Source organism: Diadema antillarum, unplaced genomic scaffold (genome assembly GCF_040938485.1).
Source record: "Diadema antillarum isolate AM-2024a unplaced genomic scaffold, OU_Dant_1.0 seq00000533_RagTag, whole genome shotgun sequence".
In the NCBI taxonomy this organism is placed as follows: domain Eukaryota; kingdom Metazoa; phylum Echinodermata; class Echinoidea; order Diadematoida; family Diadematidae; genus Diadema; species Diadema antillarum.
This window is the reverse complement of record NW_027271484.1, coordinates 197105-209397: the sequence shown is the minus strand read 5'-3', so window position 1 is coordinate 209397 and position 12293 is coordinate 197105. Positions and strand designations below refer to the sequence as shown.

Here is a 12293-nt window from a genome sequence, read left to right as displayed (position 1 = left end):
CCTGTTGTGGCAGCTAGCTAGCTAATCGTACTACCCTGGGCCGGGCCTCGTAAAATCCGTCATACTCATACATCGCGTGCCAGCTAGACGGGAGATCAAGCAGAAAAGTATACAATTACAAGCATGGTGAGTACTGTATCTAGCCCATTATTCTGCTTGAAACTATAGATTATTTGTGTGCACTGTTTAACATTCAGTTTCTCTGAGCCGTCTTTTTGCTTGACCGAAAGATCGGTCTGTATCTTCATGATCTGATTCTTGGTTGTCGTCGTCGGCGGGGATCTCATGTTCCGGAGCTGGAGGAGCTGAACTCGAAAAATGATCATAATTATTTTTAAAAATCCGAACGGACGGATTTTTCTGTCTATCTTTTTGTCAGCGTCTGTAGACAAACTCATTGTAATCATGAAAATACAGAGTGTACATCAATACGTGGTCGATCGTGGTAAATAAAGCTGTTATAGTGGTAAACCATGCAGCATGCAATGAGTCGACATGTAGCCGGCCTATCGATTGCATACTGCATGCAGTGAGGTGAGTGAGAGTGGAGTGCAGAGATCGCCAAATAGGCAATTAATTGAATTATTGAAAACTTAACTTCTGATGGGAAAGAATATAGGGCCTAAAGTTATATGTAGTCCAGAAGGGGAGAAAGAACTGAGAAATAATCCCTGTAGACCACCTATTAAAGGAAATAAAAACTAACAAAAAAAAATGACTGTAACGTTAGACCTTGTAGTTCTAACTTCTAGTTGTAGTGTGTTTCAAGAGAAGAGTGAGGATGGGAAGCAACATCCGGAGAGTGTATAATTTATAAAGGAATGCCGATAGTGACAGTCAAAGTGCAGTGCAGCGATGAGCTGGGAGTTTTTATTTTTTATTTTTTTTTATATTCATGGAGACAAGGACAATTTTAAGGAAGAATGGAGCTTTAGCATCAGGTAAAGGGTTTGGTAATGGAAAATCATCGAGATGTATTGAGTAAACAGAACTTTTTTGAGAAAGATCCGTCTGTCCGAAGGAGTCTTTTATTTTTTTGACGTTATTGCTCTCCTCCGTAGAGGGGATCCATGAAGCCAGAGGCAGTCTCCGCAGAACATATCCCCGATGACCAGATACAGACCAATCTTTTGGTCTAGTTAAGAGAGTGGAGATGATATCTGATGAAAATGTGAACTTCCATATGACCAAATTAATCTCTGTAAACAACTGTAAAGTGGTGAAGTGGTCCTGAATATTTGACTGATTTGATTCATGATTTTATGATTAGTTTATGTGTGATGTTCCCTTGACTGGTGACATTAAATGTGTGAGATGCTTTCTGAATGTTATACCTGAGTTGTGATCCCTGTCATCAGTTTAAGAGGGAACAGATTGCAAATTCAAAGTATGCAGTATAGCAGTGCTCCGTGCTCCCAATGTCCCCGAATGTAAAAGTTTAAAACAACCTCAGTTGATATTGGAGTAATTTAGGGAGAAAGTTACTGGGGTATAGTGATCATTTAAATGTTAAGCTTTGTTTGTGTAGGTTTGGACTAGAATACAGTGACAGTTAAAGAATTCCAGATAGGTTTAGGAGAAATGTAGGAAATCACATAGGAAAATTACAAACGAGAAGTCAGATAGAATATTGGTAATTGAATTCAGTGATCTCAACAGCTTTACAAGGGAATCGTACACTACGTCTTTCATCTATGTGAAAAGGACTCTTGGTCTTTTCTATCCTGTGTTGGCCACATAATTAAACCAAATTTGTATGTTGATGCTTGCAAGATGTTTGACGATCATTATGTTGGTGTTTCTGAGGTAGCAGAAAGACAAGTTTTCTTTTGTGACAGACTTATTTGACTGATTAATTACAGGCAGAACCACTGAGTGTATTGGTGACTGGTGCTGCAGGGCAGATCGCCTACTCACTCCTCTACTCCATTGCGAAGGGAGATGTCTTTGGACCAAACCAGGTAAGAACACAAAGGAAAACAAATATCCTGTAAAAGCCTACTGTCATTTCACTTCTATAGATCCATATAGCATCTTGTATCAATCAGTTTGTATGCCTCCACCATGAAGTGTTGCTGGAGGCATTATGTTTTGGGGTTGTCTTTCCATCCGCCTGTCAGTCTGCCTTGTCCATGAGTAATCAGTTTTGTGGGCAACGTTTACAAGAACTGTTTGAGGCATCCAAATGAAACTTGGCCACTGTATCACAGGTTAAGGTCAAACTGTGAATTTCTCTATTTCCCCCATTATCTCTGCAATGGCAGAAGGTATTTTCATAAAACGAAGTGTATATGCTTTACCAAATGAGGATTCTCAAGGAAAAGCTTTTGGTCGTGAGGTCAAAGGTCAAGTGAAAATGCAAAAACTCCATTTTTTTCCATATCTTGGAAATAACTCAAAACAGCTCCATGAAACTTGGTAAATGTACATATATTGCCTAGCAATGATTCTCTTTAGAAATATTAGGTCAAAGGTCAAGGGTCACATTAATTTTTCCCCATATTTTGAAAACGGCTCAAAGTATCATTATGAAATATGGTGTACATATACTACCAGATAGTGATTACTTATGTACACCTATAGTATGTGGAAGATAATGTGATATATTTATTGTGGAGGCATACCAGTTGCCATAGCGACATTTCTAGTCAAAAATTTCATGCAGGTGGCAGGGTCTGTATAGGAAAATTTTGCAACCTGTAAGGATACAGTAGATACTCAATATGTCAGTCATGCATGTGCTGTGCTGCTGAAAGATGTCTTTTACTAGAGATTTTGTGTGAATGATTATTTTGGAAACTTTTCAGCTCAGTTGACTGGACAAATATTTAAGTAAGGTACACTTTTCCTGTTTGATTATATTGCAGTGTTATACATTATCACTTCCTTCCTATCTTGTAACTTAAAAGATAAAAAGGTTTTTGTCTAATGAATAAAATGGATTCATTTTTCTCTTGCACAGCTTCTGAACCTTGTGCTCCTTGACATTCCGCCAATGATGACGGTTTTGGAAGGTGTCGTCATGGAGCTCCAGGATTGCTCTCTCCCATTGGTCAAAAGTAAGGCTTATTCAGGCTCTGACAGCCATTGTTCAGTGAATGTCAAAAATGCTGGTGCTTGCACAGGCAAACAGTTCAGACTGCTGAAAGCAATGTCTCTTCATAATAAGCTATGACTATGAATTTGCTGAAAATTTGCTTTAGTTGCCCAGTATTGTGATGTTTAGTCTCTCCACCATTTGAGTGCTTAGAGTAGTGGATTTTTTGCAATGCAGACTCTGAAAAATCAGCAAAAATGCAGAATCAGTTCCACAATGTATATTTTCTGTGTGGCATTTTACATTTAAGATATATTTATCAGATTTTGAAAATGCTTTTGAATAGTTTACCATGATAGAATGTTCCCGTATGTCAGCTGTTACATTGCCCAATCTGTCCTTAAAGGGGATGGCTAGTAACTGATCAGTGGGAATCAGTGGGAATGCTGAGGGATGATTGTTCCAATCCTTGTGGGATTCATTTAAGAGTACATTATATATCTATTCTTGTGTGAAAATTATTTGCTTCAGAATGGTCTCATATTCAAGTAATGTGCAGTTTAATGTTTCCAGGTAAGCGTCCCTGGTCAGTGACGGGGCATTAATCTGCACATTACTTGAATATGAGACCGTTCTGAAGCAAATAATTTTGACACAACAGTAGATATATAATGTACTCTTAAATGAATCCCACAAGGATTGGAACAATCATCCCTCAGTATTCCCACTGATTCCCACTGATCGGTTACTAGCCATTCCCTTTAAAGAGACAGTACGATGAAATTTGTCATGGCATGTGAATACACAGACAGTCTGTGATACATTGTAATGTTTCTGTATCCAGTTTAATGGACAGAGGCCCATTTTCTCCAATGTGTATGTGTAGACATCATTGCCACTGCTGACGCAAAAGAAGCCTTCACCAATATTGACGTTGCAGTCTTGGTGGGTGCCATGCCACGCAGGGAGGGCATGGAGAGAGCCGATCTCCTAAAGGCCAATGCAAAGATCTTTGAAGTGCAGGGAAAGGCTCTTGATCAATATGCCAAGAAGACTGTCAAGGTATGCCCCAAAACTGAAAGAAAGGACCCTGCTCATATGAATTTGTTCGTTTTACAGGCATATGACACTGTTGTTCGTTGCAAGTATTAAATTGTGGGAAAGCCATGCATTTTGTCTGCCCTGTAGGGTTTATCTAGATAGCAGGCATTGTTTACAAAATTTGATTTCAGATAAGTAGGGGCAAAGGTTTTTCAGACAAAATTCCTCTTCGTAGAGAGATATTGTTATATTTGATGATTGCCAAGATAATTAGCACAGTAGATTTACTTAAGTGTTTGTTTAATAGTAATGTTGTAAACAATGAAATCACCGTAGTTTAGCAAGTAGCTGATTCTTTTGTACAATATGAAACAGATGCAGACAAATTGAATTGTGATTGTCTTCGTTTTGTTTGTTCAACATTGATTATAGAATATCCATGTTTATCTGCAAAGATACTATTCATCTTTCAGGATGAAATAAAGTCCATGGTAGTAAAACTGACATATTCTTCATATTCAGGTTCAATTTTCATCTTCTTCTTGAAAATACATGGTCAAAGTTGTCACTGAACTTGTCAGCCATTATCACTAGGATGACAGAATCTGCATACAAATGGGCACCATGCACCCCCCCCCCCCCCCACCACCACCACCACCTTGGGATCCCTAGGGGTCCTCAGAACCTTCAACTTAGAGGATCAACACACAGACACACACAAATACAAAAACCAAAACCCTTCCACAAATCCAGAAATGATCTGAGTAAAGACATTTGTGAATGTACTTTTAAGGTTATTTATGGATGATACAGGGGTGGCCCCTTTGGGGCTGGGAGCAAATTTGGGGCCAGGTTTTACATTTTTATCTTCTCTGTGAAAATGAATTGTCAAAGCTTATACATACTTGCAGGTATTTTTGGCCGTGTGATAAGAGTATACAAATTGATGGCATCATGTCCCCGGGAAACCCCCAAAGCCCACTCCCCCCCCCCTTTCATAGGTAATAGTTTGCAAGAATGCATGGAAGGTGAACTTGTGATACTCAGGTGAGGACAAGTGAGCGTCTTCCTGGTTTTGATGACGGAATATAAGCAGCCCTGAATGAATAAGATAATGAATGTGAGAAATGTGTCTTGCAACAATATTTTTATGGACTGTATCATTGGCCTGGTGTCATTCCACGTTGATCGTGCATATGCGACTATATATATGTATCTCATAGGTCCTGGTGGTGGGAAATCCAGCTAACACAAACTGCTTGATCTGCCAGAGGAATGCACCCAGCATCCCCAAGGAGAACTTCACCTGCATGACTCGCCTGGATCAGAACAGGGCTCAGGCGCAGGTGAGCTGCATTCCAATCAAAGCATTCTGTCATTTGCCCTTAGAGATAGAAGAACTTGCTGTTGAAATTGTGAATAATTTGATGTAAGTATCAACTCATTCTGAAAAATCTATGGGAAAAAAAGTGATTGAATGACAAAGTACGACGAATATCATGGTATGTATTTGACCTGCCCAGTGTCAAGATGTGTTAAATGTCATTCCTTCTTAACTCTCATACCTGTGAGGAGATAGTAATAAGTTTGACTATTTTCAAAATGATTTACTGTAGTAATTTTGACAATAAGTTGTTTCATACATGCAACTGCAGACAACATGTTTAAAGGGCTGGTACAGTTTCGGTTGAGATGGGGCTTCAGGTTTCAAAAGTGTTTTGATAGTTATTTTTTGAGATCATGAGAAACCTTTATGAAATATGAAAGGGCATGTAATTCTAAAAGGAATTCAAAGTGTATTTGATGAAAACTGGTTTTGAAATGACTGAGGTCACCCCAAACAAAGCGATCCTGATAAAGGCGGGACCCACCTTTTAATAGGATCGCTTTGTTTCATTTTGTTTTTGTCAGCCATTTCAAAAGCAGTTTTATCAAATAAAGGTTGAATTCCTCTTAAAATTGTATCCCCTTTAACATTTCATGAAGTGGTTTCTAAGTATCTCACAAATAGTTTTAAGCTGAATCCTCACCTAGTAGATGGAATTTCTCTCATCTCCCCTCTCCCCATTTTCTCTGTATGTGCATGTCATATAATATAGATGTCACCCAAAGTCCACTGGTGCATCTTTTAATGTGTCAATCTATTCCAACCCATTTGAGGCATGGGGCAATCATGTGTAGTTGCTTATCATTTCTCAATTTCTAAATTGAAACTATTTGCAGATTGCCAGCCGTGTAGGTGTTGCCTGTAATGAGGTCCAGAAAGTCATCATCTGGGGTAACCACTCCAGTACCCAATTCCCAGACGCCGCCCACGCCACTGTCAATTTGTCTGGTGCAACAAAGACTGTCCAAGAAACTGTGAAGGATGATGACTGGCTCAATGGAGAGTTCATTAAGGTGTGTTGTGATGGAGGATTGATGTTTTATTGTAGGAAATGTCACACCCAAACATTAAACAGGAAGTTTCAGCATAGCAAATGCCAAGCAAAGCTTTCCTGTCACTGTAGGTTTGTTCGCAAAATTTTCAGAAAATATCGGAAAAGATCGGTTGTGAGAAAGAAAGACGTGTGAGAGGTGGAAATAAGTGGCTTGCTGTGGAATGCTTCTGCTGAGCTGCACAGTCTTCCTGATTCTACAAGAGGGTCCATGAAAAATTAAATTAAATTGATAAGGACTTTGTTTCTGTTCCTCCGACAAATCTTTTAACTTTCCTCACCAGAGTAGTTGATTACTCCTGACTGCTACAGTACTCAAGTCGATGTGGTACCTAGTTTAAAGTCCCAGAGGTGAAGTCATGAGGATTCCGCATGATTATTTAGAATGTACATGAATTCTTCAGAGGTTTAGTGAAAACATCAAGGAAAATGTAGGAACTTAATCAGCAAGATTTCACATGATTCACTGCAACATGACATAGGGTCTCTAGCAGACATAGAAAGGGCTAATGCTGATTTTAAAAGGCCAAATGTGGACATGCTTATGTCAATTTGAATAGCTCAAGGTAACTTTGTAAGCTGAGGCTGATTTAGAAAACCTAATGTAGAATTTTATAAGCTGATATTGCTGTGAAGGAACCGATGCTGATGTGGAAAAGCAGTCGCTTATTCAGAAAAGCTGTTAATACAACTGTCTTGAAGCCAATGCCAATGTTGAAATATTGGGGCCATCCTAATGACTAGCATAAGCTGAATTATAAGCCTGAATGTGCTACTTTGTGTTGTGTTTGCAGACTGTCCAACAGCGTGGAGCCAGCATCATTAAGGCCAGGAAGTTGTCCAGTGCGATGTCAGCAGCTAAAGCCATCTGTGACCACATGAGGGACTGGTGGTTCGGCACAAAGGAGGTATTTCATCATAATCTTTCCCTTTGTCTGTCAGATCAAAATCCACTACCTTTCATAGGCTCTCATTTTCAATGAAGTTCTTCCAGCTCTTCAGCTATGCCCATGGGAAAAGGCTTTGTGACACATGTTTTTATGCCTCCGCCAACAAAGTGGCAGGAGGCATTATGTTTTCGGGTCGTCCGTCCGTCCGTCCATACGTACGTACGTACGTCCGTCCCGTTTTGTTTTTGTCGATATCTCAAGAACCGTGTTGTGGTTTTACATCAAACTTGGTATGAGGGTATATCCTGGGGGGATAATACTTTGTATGGATTTTAGGGTCACGGGGTCAAAGGTCACAGGTTATTTTGTGAAAAAAAGGTTGAAAATTCATGTTTTTCTCCATATCTCGCAAATGGTTCAAGGTATCTTCATGGAACTTAGTATATATGCTTGTTCCAATGGGCAGTGATTATCTAGGTAAGTTGGGGGTCATGGTTCAAAGGTCAGGGGGTCAAAGGTCAAAGTCAACTCCTCAAAATATCACCACTTTTCTTATTATACCCCTGCCAAATGAAGTTTGAAGGGGGTATATAGGAATCAGCGGACGGTCGGTCGGGCGGTCGGTCGGGCGGTCGGTCGGGCGGTCGGTCCGTTGCAAATCTTGCGTCGCGAACTACTTCCTCAGTTTTCAACCGATTCCCATTAAACTTGGCACAGATGTGTGCCTTGGGTTGTAGATGTGCAAGACGTATTTTTTGACAGTACCCAAAAGTACGTTGCCATGGTAACGGCATATTATGGGCAAAAATGGGTACAAATCTTGCGTCGCGAACTCCTCCCACAGTTTTTGATCAATTTTTATGAAATTAGGTACAGATGTTCATCTGAATATGTTAATGTGCAAGACACATATTTCCGCAGTGGCAAAAAGTGCGTTGCCATGGTAACGGCATGTTATTGGTAAAATATAGGGCAAAATGCTTCATGGCAAAACTGCTTCATCAGTGTTCTTCCAATTCTCATGGAATTCATATTGAATGTTTGTCTTAGGATATAGGTCAGCATGACACATTTCTTGACAGTGACAAAAAGTATGTTGCCATGGTAACAGCTCACATATTATGAGCCAAAATGATGGAAAATTTTGTGTAGCAAACTACTTCCTCAGTTTTTGCCCAATTTCCATGAAACTTGGTACAGACGTGTGCCTTTGGTTGTAGATGTGCAAGACGCATTTTTCGACAGTACCCGAAAGTACGTTGCCATGGTAACGGCATATTAATGGCAGAAGATCAAGGAAAGATCTTGCGGATTTAACTACTTCCTCAGTTTTTTGACCAAAGCTTATGAAATGTTGTTTTGACCAAAGCTTATGAAATGTTGTTTGACGGGGGTATAACCAGTCGCTGTAGCGACATTTCTAGTATTTATGCAATGCCTGAAGGGTTTTTTTTTTTTACTTGATATATGCATGTATTACCCGATATATATTCTGTGGGAAGTTTCTTGCCAAAAGGTCAAAGGTCAAAAGGTCAAAGGTCAAGTGAAAGTGTTGAATTGCACTTTTTCCTCCATATCTCAAAAGTAACTCAAGGTATCATCATGAAACTTACATATTTATGCATGTTCAACCTAACAGTGATTCTCTTTGGAACTGTGAGGTCAAAGGTCAAATCCCAGGTTTAGATAATGCTATTTTCCCATTTGATACTGAAATTATACTTTTTCTCAATACCTTGAAAATTACTCAATGCATAAACTTATAAAAGGGTCAAAAGTCAAGTAAAAATCATCAGTTCCCCAAATACCTGCACTCTGACATTTCAATCATTCATCCATTTGAACCTAGTTCTAGGAAAGTGAACATTCAGCACATTTGTGGCAAAGCTGTCATTTTAATATTTTGCCAATTGTGTGAAACTGTCATCACACATTGTCAAGACATTGTACTATAGACCTATTAGGAGAACCATGCATTATGGCGGAGGCATATCAGTCGCCATAGCGATATATCTAGTCAGTACATGTATATTCATTTAACAACAACCGCATCAGCAGCAGCAGCAACAACTACAACAACATCAGCAACAACAACATCAACAACATCATCAACAACAACAACAACCTAACATGCACTCTTATTGTGTTTCTTTTCATATGATGACTTCTGTTTTTCTGTGGGGGTGGGGGTCACAGTCAAGGAGATGTGGTTGCATGTTACAAGTATATCGCACAAGACTGATTGTAATCTAGGGATCTCAGAACATGACATGTTTACTATAAGAACATGTACTTTCATGTGGTGCATTTGTATGTGTTTTGTACATTCCAGTACAATGTATTTTTGATCATTAGAACGTGTATTCGTGTATTTGTGAGATTGTAGTGTATTGTCAGTGTGATACTCACAGTTGATGTAGCATGTTGAGGTTAGTACAATTTGTGCCAGGCCTAATTAACTAATGCAATTAGCAGACTGTGCACTTCACCGCATCATACATGTCATGGTGGACTTTAGCTGATGTTGGACAAGCCAATGCTAAACTTCTCATAAATGTTAGCCTTCACAACAGACATTAACACCTGAATAGCTTCCCTCCTTCTGCCCTGAAGAATATCTAGTCAGTAGAAATAAAGACAGAAATGTGATGGGTTAGAAAGATGAATATAAGTGAACTTCTATGTGTTGCGAACATCGTTAATTACTGTATTCAGCTAGTGAAACAATCATGATTACAGTTTTTTTTGGAGCATTTATGTTTGAAATTTTGACAATTCCATTCCCCCTTATCATTTAATCTTGCAGGGAACATGGGTATCTATGGGTGTGTTGTCAGATGGGTCCCATTATGGCATCCCAGAGAATATCATATACAGCATGCCGGTCACTATCGCGCCTGACCACTCCTGGACCGTCGTCCCTGGGCTGTCCATCAGCGATTTTGCCCGTGAGAAGATGGATGCCACAGCCAAGGAGCTCATCTCCGAGCGTGACACTGCCCTCACCTTCTGCAATTGACAACCAGGAAGCGGAAAGAGTCCTAACACTGCACAGTCACATCTCTGAGTCATGTCGGCTTCAATCCTTACGTAGTAAGCAGGACAAAAATTTAGTAATTCAAATTCAGAAAAGACATTAGGGAGAATTTGTGAAGTGTCCCTGTGTGCTCCCAACCAAGCACTGCGCCATAAACTTTGATTTGTATTATTTTCACTGGTGCAAGAGAGGAATGTGTTGAAGTGTTAATTTGCAGAATCTTGAGTGTGCATGAAAAGGAGTTGTCAAGAGTGATATGTTATAAACTAGTACTATTTACGTCATTAGCTTCAACTAGACAATTGAATTTCTGAATTTCGTCACTCCTTTGTTGTGGTAGTTTTTTGCTGAGTACAGTATTTGCGAGATACACATGCATTGCATCAGAAGGAAATGCCAGCCTGAAACTCTATGACCATTGCACAAAATTGTCTTCCCAATATACCTCTTGTATCAATGCAAGTCACTCGGTCTGATAAGATGGTACCTGCATCGCTTTAGTGTCCTGTTAGTACTCTTTCCGCACCTCGAACGCCATTGTGGTAGAGGCCCTTTTTATTGGGGGCTGTCGAAGTTCTATGAAGATAATTATGTTTCATGACAAGGAGATGAAGGTAGATCCAGTCAAAAGTTGTATGCTAACATATTCAATTTTTTTTTTAATCTATGGGGTGAGCAACAATATTTTTGTCTAAAAATTTAAAGTTTAAGGTTTCAGGATGATAAAATGATATTTCTAAATAGGGTTATTAAGTGTATACACCACTTAGAATCTTACACCTTCAGGTAACTATTTATGTTGAATGTGCAGGTGTTCATGTTTTGATGGTAGTCTTAATTCACCAATGAAAATAATACAAATGGAGAATATGAATGTGGTAATAACTTCATGTAGATGGGTGTTTCTCTTCTGTTTTCTAGGTTTAGTAGATGATTATTATCTCAGCTTGAAATCATGACCAATTGTACTGTAACCATTTAAACAGGTTACCAATAATGATAATTTTATGGCTTTGTGGATATCAACTAACTTCATTTTCTGAAGTCTATTAGAAATATTTTGGATGAAAGTGAAAAATTTCTGCTTTATTGTCAAAGCTCTGATTCATGATGTGCTGTTATCATTGAGCATTAAATGAGATATATTCACATAGCTGTCCTCTGTTATATGTGATAGTACACTGTAGAAGTAATTTCTTGGATAACACACACATATACATGTGTATGTTATTAAGTGTATCAATGTTTGTGACTATTTGAAACAGAACCTGTGTATGAATGCACACATGCCATCAAGAGACCACACCAACTTTTTTTTTTTTTTTTTTTTTTTTGTTGCTGAATGTACTTGTAAAGCAAGAAAGATTTGCGGCATGAAACTTTCGCAAATTGAAGCCAAAGGCCTTTATTATACCAAGAAACTTCCACCAATTGCCACTGGCATTCAATGCATTGTGTTAAAAAAAAAGAGAAGCTTTTTGTGCAAATTTTACTTTCATTAATCGTGGCTCATTGCGAGTTTTTGTGAAAGTTTCATGCACATAAAAGAATGTGGCAGAGGCGCTGTTGTAAGTGGGCCTGTGTTCATAGGGTATAAGCTGTCCCAAGTGTGATTGCATAAATGTGGATAAAAATACCAAGTGTCTTTGTGAAATGTAAGGCCTTTCATTGGTCCCGCAAAAGAGGTAAAAATTCACACAGTGGACAAGTCCATGCATTGGGGTGTGATAAGAATACCTGTGTAGTTGTGTACAATGGATGTGTACATAGTGTGCTTTCTGTCTTACTAAGAATGGGAGAATAAACTACAGTGTTTGAAGAGTTTTATCGCAAAATGAGCTAAATCCATT

The 12293-nt window shown here is 39.0% G+C and overlaps 1 protein-coding gene across 1 annotated transcript; it reads left to right on the top strand.

Annotated features, from left to right (window-relative positions):
* On the top strand, positions 1-11578 carry LOC139734560 (malate dehydrogenase, cytoplasmic-like). Its single transcript, XM_071645335.1, has 8 exons — positions 1-126; positions 1863-1961; positions 2963-3059; positions 3924-4099; positions 5302-5424; positions 6302-6478; positions 7311-7424; positions 10213-11578. Exons 1-8 carry the CDS (start codon positions 124-126, stop codon positions 10423-10425), a joined length of 1002 nt encoding a protein of 333 aa, XP_071501436.1. The 5' UTR covers positions 1-123; the 3' UTR covers positions 10426-11578.
* The last annotated feature ends 715 nt before the right edge of the window (positions 11579-12293 follow it).

Bases quoted from the DNA above. Each gene is read 5' to 3' on its own strand.
- LOC139734560 (XM_071645335.1), top strand. The intron at 4,100-5,301 runs GTATGCCCCAAA...TGTATCTCATAG, and splicing joins ATGCCAAGAAGACTGTCAAG to GTCCTGGTGGTGGGAAATCC. The intron at 5,425-6,301 runs GTGAGCTGCATT...AACTATTTGCAG, and splicing joins AGAACAGGGCTCAGGCGCAG to ATTGCCAGCCGTGTAGGTGT.